At 43.7% G+C, this 9,745-nt stretch overlaps 1 protein-coding gene across 4 annotated transcripts in view; it reads right to left on the bottom strand.

Moving 5' to 3' along the window:
- Positions 1-9,081, bottom strand: part of dock4b (dedicator of cytokinesis 4b) — a 142,553-nt gene extending 133,472 nt beyond the window's left edge. For all 4 annotated transcript variants that reach the window (XM_005915623.3, XM_005915626.3, XM_005915624.3 and 1 more), the window contains exon 1: positions 8,838-9,081. In XM_005915623.3, coding sequence (XP_005915685.1) covers positions 8,838-8,874 — 37 coding nt within the window. In that variant the 5' untranslated portion in view covers positions 8,875-9,081. The remainder of the gene's footprint in view (positions 1-8,837) is intronic.
- Between the last annotated feature and the right edge of the window lie 664 nt (positions 9,082-9,745).

The following is a 9,745-nucleotide window of genomic DNA, read 5'->3' as shown; positions in this document are numbered from 1 at the left end:
CCTTCAAAGGGGACAAAGAGCAAACGTAGAATCTGTACATGCACTGATTCAACCTGAGAAGGGTGTGCGCACACACCCAACACCGGCACGAACAGATACATTGAGCAGGTTAATGAGACATCTAAGAGAAAGTGAAGTCGGAGAGGGCTGGCCAGAAATCAGTGACGGCAGCAGCTGATCCTCCCAGTGTGATCTTTCCAAAGACAGAGGAGGGAACGGCGATGAGGGGAAAGCAGTTCAATCTCACAGAGGGCACAGAGGGCTCTATACTGATCAATGCCACTGCCACAGCTCTTGACCCCACAGCCAATATGCACTGCTGGTATGACCTTACTTGGGAGTAGGTGTGCATTTTCATGGCCAACCATGAAACTGAAGCATGTACACTAAATATAAGCCCCCCCCCAAAAGAACAAACAAAAAAAACAAAAACAGGAACAGGTACCAAAGACATAAAGAGAGCAGGCTTAATGGGACAGAAACCAAAGCCAGGGAAACATGAACTTACCATCTGTCTACCTGCTACTGTAAATACATTACACTCAGAATGAACTCGGGCAGAGATTCATCCTGAATCTGGTGGGTATGCAACATGCGTATTAAATAACCTCACTTTTTTTTTTTTTGCTACGTCCTCTGAGAAAAGCTCATGTCAGATGTTTATTAATGTCTGTGTATTTGTGCTACCAAAATAAAAGGTTTACAGAAGAAATTTGGGTTAGAATTTCATTACACATGAATGTGTCTTCCTGTGTGGCTAGAATCGGGCCTCTTTAATTAGCACTTTCATACTGTGAATCTGCACTGTGAATTCTGTAACACATTTAGATGGAGCTGCTAAACTATAAAGTTCCCCGAGATCCATTGCCTACATATTTTTTTTTAAACTGTTGTCCTTTTGTAAAGACAAGACATAAAAAAGCCACCCACTGAACTACTAAGTTACATGTTAAAGCAATCCAAAGATTGACAGGTCTGCTGTGCCTAGCTTCAGTTGCTATGTTAGGGCAACTGCTGATGAGGTGAGGGATTTAGCGAGCAGTCACCTGATAAGTTTATATGCACAGCAGCAGCCATCAATCGGGGTAATGTCCTTTGATCTCTCTACAAGTGCAACCATAAAGATTTGTACATTTTGCTTTGACAACTTCAAAAAGAGCAGTTTGCAGCCTTTTCAATGCTTTTCTTTTTACGCTTCCATGAACAGGGAACATGTTTAAGAGGATTTGATGGAGAGACAAGCATGTAGCACCACAAAAGATGTGTAGCATCCGCCGTAGCACCCGCTCTACTGCAAAGCCTGAGGGACACTCATACTGATTTATCATATTCAGAGTTCCAGTCCACAGAGGCAGCTGCTGCAACCATGCACCAACAAACACAAAGTTCCATACGAAAAATTACACACATAAGCCCACAAATATGTATGTAACACCAAATGTACAAGACACAGAGGAGCACAGAGGAGCACAGAGGAGCACACAGTAGCTGGCGATATCTGGGACAGGCGAGAACGGATTCATATGGAAGAGAGATAAAGGTGAAATAGACAGAGTGAAGTGAGAAAAAAAAGGAAGCCAGACTGCAAAGGAATGAGTGAGCAAGTTAAAAAAAAAAAAAAAAAAAAAAAAGAAGCAGAAAATGAGATAAGGGTCATCGCGGCGCAATCTGCTGTCTCTGAAAACAACTCACTCTGCAGGAATGAGCAGGAGACTGCAGGGATGGCAACAGAGAAATAGATACAAAGAGGGAAAATAGGCATTGAAACGACTTCAATTCAATACAGACAGACACCCAGAAGCACTTCCATTTAATTAAGGCAATACAAGAAAATGGCAAGAGGAGCGAGAGAGGGGACAGATAAACCCAGCGAGGTTTGGGAAGTGCGCATGAACGCCCAGTCAAGGTCATGTAATGACGTTCAACAGCTTTCAGCCTGAAGACCTTTCACCTCCCCGTCACTGTCTCACTCCACGACACTAATCCTGACGGACGCTGTGCTGATAAACTCCTAATAGTGTCCTTGACAACCTGAGCTGGACGGTTCATCAGTCCTTGTGTTATTCCATCTGTAATATACTGCAGCTCAATAGTAATACAAAATAGCTCTTTTTAAATCATTTAATTTCATTATTTTATCCAAGTGATGACAGCAACTCGCAAGTCCAAAAACAACTCTACCAGACGCCATTCCAAAGTACTGGACCAAAATACTCTGTGTGACCCTCCTGTGGCTGTACACCTACGAGACACACACACCCACCCACTGGATAATTAACAGGGTATAAGTAAAGACAGCAACCCACACCCATTAGCTCTGTTTTTCTAAAGTCCTTTAAGCATACCATGACACTTTATTAGCGATCAATAACACATTTAAAGATATGAGATTTAACCCGGGCAGACTGCGACTGCGATTTTATTAACGCATTAATAATAAAGTGAGTGGTTTTTAGTAACTTGAGGGGCAGCACAAGCAGCTACCAGTTACCCAAGGTTTATTTGAAAACGGAAGCCTTGTGGGCATTATAATGCGTCGGGGCGGCCACACTAACACTCACAAATCAATGTACACTTCCTTTACAGTCAATACATGCAAGCCTGGATTACAGCCACAGGACACAGATTGCTCATGCTAGTCAAGTCCAGGCGATGCTTTTTCTGCAGCAAATGAGCATTAAAAAAAATAAAATAAAATAACACGAGTGTCTTTTGATGCATAAACAGCTCTTCTCACCTGCCAATCACTATGATTGTCACAAGCCGACACCCTTCATTTATGAAAATGGTATGTCAGTCTTTTTTTTTTCCGCCTCAGCCCACACAGATGATACAAACACACACACCCTCCCCATGTTGCCTCTCCTGCAGGAGGGCTGCTGATCAGTTAGGCTGCTGAATTTCTAATAGGACATATCCTATTAACCTCACTCACACAGGGATCACGGATTGATATCAAGGAAGGAGAACCGCATCAGGCCTGCTGGAAAGGCAGAGTATTTCCCAGCCAACCGTGATGCCTTTATCTTAATACAATAATAATAATAATAATAATAATAATAATAATAGCTTCTTCTAAAACAAAGAAAATCTATTAGCAGATGTTGTTTTTACTTGACAGATGTCTGATTTTTTGCATTTCAAATATCACACAAATAGTCAAAGACAAGCACTGTTACCATATATCTAAATGGGGTGAAGAAAACAGTCAACATAAATCAATTGTAAGAGAAAGATGTAGACAATTTTACATTATTACTACATTATTATATTATAGTATAAAGAATATTAGTCCACAGACAAGTTGATGAATTAAGTGCCAGTATAAGTAATAGCCATTATGATGACCATGTGTGCTCTGGTTAAAAAGAAATTGCTTGACCACCTCTAAGCAAAAGCATCATCTCTTTAGAAGCATCATCTCTTTGAGTATCCCAGACTGTCAGTGGAGTGGAAATCCATGAGAGCTACCCCCCCACCACCACCACCTCCTTCAGCTACCTCTCTCATCACTGTACATGGATATGGACAATTACAGCACACTGGCTTGTCACCCACACCAGTGGGATTCGCAAAAGTATCTCCCCCACTCTGTGTGTATGATGAAGAAAAGCCAAAAGGAGGTAAAATCTTGTCACTTCTAGAACACAGAACAGAGATCAAAGAAACGTCTCTGTTTCCTGTGTTCGGCGTTGCAGAGTAGAAACAAAAAGACTGCTTTGTGGTTTAATGGGGACTCCATTACAAATACAGCAAGGTTTAATTGAAAAATACACAGGAAGAATCAGTGGTGGCATTTCTCACATCCTGGTCTATGTTTGTGTTACAGAAGCTATTATCTAGGTAAATAGGTGAGGATTTCTTTTTCCGTCTCTGTATGCATAAATCTGCATTCAAATATGTGCAATCTGCTGGTATAGGAGATGATTTTGTTACCGGAAGCTGTCTGGTTTCTATCTGCAGTGTGAACAGTACTGATCAGTCACATTTTAGCAACTTCTGACCACAGTATGGTGGAAGTCATGGCCTAGATATCTGTTAACCGTAAATGTCCTCGCTACACTGGAAGCCCTGAAACGCTGGCGGTTGTCCCCAGAGGCTAACTCATTAGACGATAGCCGATGGGCTCCCAGATTGGTGATGAATAAAAAGCTCATTGATTCCGTCATGCGTCACATGTCCATGTAGATTTATTTACCCTTTGCATCGTGCACACCAGGGAACAGATTGTGTCTGGATTTTTAACTCTTTTTGTTTTATTTTGTACATATGTTCAAATCACTAGGGAGCCTCCCATGGTCTCCTCGTGTGCTAAATGATTGTCTTGGACGAGTACGTGTGCAAATTTGTGTGTTTACAGGGGAAGGGATGCTATCTCTGCAGATGGAGGCGAGGCAGCGGGTAAGCAAGCAATTACAAGCTGGTTGGCTTACACCTCCCCCCACCGTCACCCATACATCGCCCTGGGGCTTGCTTGCATTAAGAAATCATGGGTATAATGGTGGAATGGGCCTCAGGGCCCCCTCCAAAACAACCTGCTAATCCCCTTGTGGTGATGGGAGGGTGTTGAATCTGGGGGTAACAGGGCATCCCGGCCGCTCCGACAATGAGTCCACCCCTGACACGCGCCAGCGCCCTCAACCACCCATCGCTTCACACCGCACCTCCTCCAACCACCCCAATCAACTACAGCAACATCCTCCCGAGGGAGGAAACAAGCGATGTCAGCCACGGGAGAGGAAAACCCCCCAGGCCCAGCGTCGCCCCTCCATCTCAGCTGGGCCTCGAGCAGAAACATTCAATCAGATCACTGCGCCTTTCTCTCTGCATCTCCTGGCTGTTTTTGTGCCACAGCACTCAAACAAAGGATGCACGCTAAATCGAGCTTCGCCAATCAACCTCTGGTAGAGAATTCAACTTGCACAAACAGATCCGAAGCAGCTCGTTAAAATGGTTTAATTATGTATCCAAATTGTGATGAGCAATGACACGCTTGATTGGTTGTATCAGAGGGCCTTAATGAGGAGAAAGGCCTCACTCTGTCTGAGAATTAACATGACGTCTGCTCTCGCTAAACATGACACAATGCAGCCTCCAGTGCTCTCTCTTTCCCTCGCTCTGTCTATTCAGCGACTGAGTCAAAGTGTGTTTGTCCTGGGCGGCATTCGTGACAGATTACTCTTCATCTGCTTATGGAGCGTCGGACAGACTTCCTCGGGTAAGTCTGTCATCAAATATTCGGTTTAGCTTAAATCAACGCCATAATGTCACACCACCTCTTATTTCTTTCAATGGCAATCTCATCCTGTTTACCAGGAACCTGTGCCATCTCTGTGCTGAGATCTATGACTTCCATATGTAAAGAGATTTTTCCTCTTTGTTCAGTTTAGTGTTTCCCCATCCCAGCCCCAGCAAGTCCATTTAGAAATCATACATTAACATCGTCTCATCAATCTTCCAACCTTCTAGCTTCAGGTTAAAAACCAGTAATCATCCCGCTGGTGGGCTAATGGGCACCTTAACATCAACTCGCCGAGAGTCCATTCATATTTCATGAACGGCAGTGCCCCCCCCCCCCATCTTCCCCGGGCCCCGCTCAGCTCGTAAGGCAAATCGACATCAAAAGCGTCAACCCTCCAATTAGATGGCGAGACATTCTGATCTCATCTCAATTTGGCCCGAGATCAAATCTTCCCACAAAGATCCAAGGAATTCCGAGCCCTTTTAGTTAGCCAGCCTACCCTGTCAAACGGGGAGAAAATGTTCACTGAAAGCACTTGGAGGAGGTCGCATTAAAAAATGCCTAACGCAGGGACCTTCCTGTTCCAATATTTAGATATCGAGATATCACAGCAATTCCAACAGCAACAGTGTTCAAGAAAGGTGCTAGGGGAGTGTGGTTGAAAACAAAGACCAGATGTGAAAACATGACGTTAATCCTAGTGAGGTGCGACTTAGAGCAATGGCACTTCAGGCAGTGTTTTGGGAAGACCTGTGTAAAGCACCAGATGTTCCTCCTGGCATGAATAATTTAGACAGTGATTCCAGGTGGGCATCAATGGCCACTTCACAAATGAGGCTATTTTGCCGTAAGATAAGCATCAAGTTATCCTTTTGCCCCGCAAAATAAGTGATCGATGTGAAGACCAGCTGATTTCATATATTCTCTGTTATTTGTAAAAACAATGCAGCAAAGACACTAAGCTGCAAGAAGTATATATAGTCTAAAAGCCTTAGAAATGCCTCATTTCCTCAGCTCCTCAGACAGTTTTTTTCCACTCTTTTCTCTATATGAGGTCAACGAGAGAGGATTTCCCTAATATGGTCACATCACCCACGCAGCTCTGTTAGCACAAAAGCCCCACCCACCTGTTGTTAAAACACTTGTTTTTACAGAAGGAAACCAATCAGAAGAATGCTGGTTTAACAGGAGGGAGAAGGGAGCTTTTTTACCCAGGCAATGGATTCACTGCAGCAAGGCCCAGAGGAAAGTAAATAAGAATTACTCTGAGTTGTCCGTCACAAAAGGCTTCTCCAGTAGACTCCAAGAATAAAAATACGGAGCTGGAAATAAAGGAAAACAGCCGCCCTTCTTCTTTCACTCCTCTAAGGGTCACTATATGTTACAGAAAGTGAAATTCTCATAGTGTGGCAACCCTATCTAACACCCCCAACATTCACACCCAGTATGCGCCTGTAAGCAAGGTTCTTTCTTCTGTATCTTTCTCTTTTGTTACGCAGCTATTCCTGTCACCATCCCTATAAAAGGTCAGCCTTCCATCCCACCTTTGACTGTGACAGTTGTGAACCAATATAAACACATATTTCCTTCCAACAATGCAAGGAAAAACCTCTTTTAAACCCCCTCTTTGTTGCTCAATAGTTTCTCTAAAGTCTGTCAGTGTCTGGAGGGGATATCACTCATTCTGTTGGTTCGAGCGGATCAATAGAGAGACTAAAAACCAAATCAACCTGCCCGAATCTCTGACTGCGACCGCTTAACCTGCTGAAGCTGCAATTATCATAACTAAAAGCAATCTGTGTCAACCTTTCTTGTGTGCGTGTGTGTCTGGCTCTTCAAACCTGAATTTCACAACAGGAAATCAGCACAGTTCCTTCCTTGAAAAGGATCAGGCCACACAGAAGAGTGCCTCTGCCAAAACAAGTCTTAGAAAATAAATCTCAGCCAATTAATGGGGTCTTATTGGGAGTTATCGAGGAAGAGGGTGCGTGTGTGTGTGTGTGTGTGTGGGGGGGGGGTATCAAAAACCTTAATCCAATTAACAGGATGCCCTCTAGCAGCGGAGGGACAATACAATAGTGAGTATTTAGCTTTCAAAATAAATGCCCTCCATTTATCCAGCCAAGTGAACTTTGACAGCATGGAATGGGTTTAAGTAGCTAAATGGAATAAATCTATTATGTGGTATAAAAAAGTTTTAAAAAAATAAAATGATGCAGGCTAATGGTTCTGGACACTCTACCCTGCACGTGATTAAACACATTACAATATAACTGCAGAGTGAGGAAGGTCAGATATTTAGCACTTATGAGGGCAGGGAAGGGAAACTAGTAGAGCACTCAGGTGACCGGATCACAAATGTGTGACATGGAGAGGTCAAAGGCCAGTTTCTGGTTCGCTGTGCTTCACTGATTTCAAGTCCAGGTGGCAAAAAGCACCCATAGCACCCACAGTGGGATTTCTGAACACCTCAGACAACATTGAGAACCAAGGAAAGAAGGCATGATATGAACACACTGAGTAGCTGTGCTTAACAGACCACAGTTTTATTACTTTGAATGGGTTGGCTTGCTTTAGTTGCAAAAAAAAACAAAAAAAAACCTCAAATGATCGTTGGCTCCTTTTTACACAGACTCAACCAGAGCAACACACACACACACAGAGGACAGTACAATATCTCTAGGGAATATTATTATGAGACATTTAAGCCGCCTCTCAGCGGCAGCATCTCAATAAGATGCCCCACCACCACCCTCACCCTCTGGATTTTTTTTTTCTTTTTGCGTTTGAATCCAGGCACAAGACGAAAATTCCTGCCACACCAACAGGGAAAAGTCTGTGTGGGGTTTTCTTTCCTTTGCCACATTTGGCTTCGTTTGCTTTGCTGTCGCTTGTTTGTCTCACTTCACTGTTTGATCCAAGAGCCCCCCCTCCGACAGTCTGAACAATGCGCACTGTACGACAGGCTGCACACATTTCCAGGACTTCTCAAGGTCTGGGACAATCTCCGTGGTAGAAAAAGCATCAACAATAATAATAACAATCATTTTAACCCCCCGTTCGGCTTTCTTTCGAAGAATTTCTAGATGCTGGGCAAAGCACACACAGACAGACATATAGCGACTGGCTGTGAAGCAGCTGATTCCCCCCACCACCACCACTGAAACAGACAGAGCCTGAGCGAACACACAGCAGTAGTGAAGTCAAAATAGCTCGCCAGTTCACATCCTCATAATGAAAATGGGAAAATAGGGCAAAGCGCGAGCAAGACTTAAAAATATCAAAAATGTGGCATTTGGCAAATCAGGAGGAGAAGGAGGAGGGGGGAGAAGAGGAGGGGGTGAAGCGGGCAACCTTATGCTTTGCAATGTGGCAGTGAGATGAAATCCAAGCTCCCATCACTGGGTTGTTTGAAAGAGAGCGCTCGCCTCGTGATAAAAACACAGTCATTCGGTCTCTAACTGCGCCGGGAATCAGCATCCAAGTACAGCCACTTCACCACCTCCCGTGCGCACATTAACACATGCCCTTACAGCTGAACGCGAGTGAAAGCAGTTTATTTTTTTAGAGGAATATGAAGGCAAATTAAACTTACCGACGCCGTATTTCTCGTGTTCTGTAGGTATCCACATGTTTACTGTCGGTAAGTTTAAGTGAGTGGTCGGAATAGCAGCGAAAAGCAAGGTTTGGGTTCCGTGTAACGCATTCTACTGGCGTGCTTTCCTCCGCTCTGTAGTAGGAGTCATTGTTTAGGTTACAGCAAGAGAAAGCGCCTCAGCCGCCGCTGCTGCTGCTGCCGCTGCTGCTCGTAGTGGTACGGAGACGCGTTGCCTTTAGGTTCTGTGGGAAATGTGACACCCGGAGAGGTCAGAGCACTTTGGAGCCCCCTGCGAAATTATTGTTTGTTATGGTCGGAAGATTTGGAGAAAATGAACGCTATTCGTATTTAAATACCAGCATTTTCATACTTTTTAGAATGATTAAGCTTTAGCAGGCTGTATTTGTAGCCCAATGCCCTGTTCAAAACTGTCACGGCAATGGGTTCAATCGGGGTTGGAGCTAGTTATTTGTCAATCCTACTAACAGAGCAATAACACATTCATTGCTAAGTATGTGGCACTGTTAACTTGTTTTAACATTAGTTTGTTTTATAGTTAAAAAAATGACGACTCAACGAGCTACGGTTACCAACTAGCATAAAAAGCAGTAGGAGTAATGTTAGCTTATTTTTCATAGACAATACAAACTGTTAGTTTTTTAAAATATTACTTCAGGGCTGTTAGCCTACACATAATATCATTTAAATATGTTTCCCTGAGCCCCCACCACACACACACACACTAAGTTGAGGATTCATTCCATCTACTAGTTATTATGTGGGGGCTGAGATTTAAATGTCTAACGAGAAAACCCCCGAGTAGTACCTGAACGCAACAACATCGCCAGCAAAGCGAAAAAGCCGAGTGACGCATTGTGGGACTTGTAGTAGGTACCCAGCGACGT

This window comes from Haplochromis burtoni, unplaced genomic scaffold (genome assembly GCF_018398535.1).
Source record: "Haplochromis burtoni strain Fernald_Lab_line unplaced genomic scaffold, NCSU_Asbu1 Contig_14, whole genome shotgun sequence".
NCBI classification, from domain to species: domain Eukaryota; kingdom Metazoa; phylum Chordata; class Actinopteri; order Cichliformes; family Cichlidae; genus Haplochromis; species Haplochromis burtoni.
Note: the sequence above shows the minus strand (reverse complement) of the source record. Positions and strands in the feature narration are given on the sequence as shown.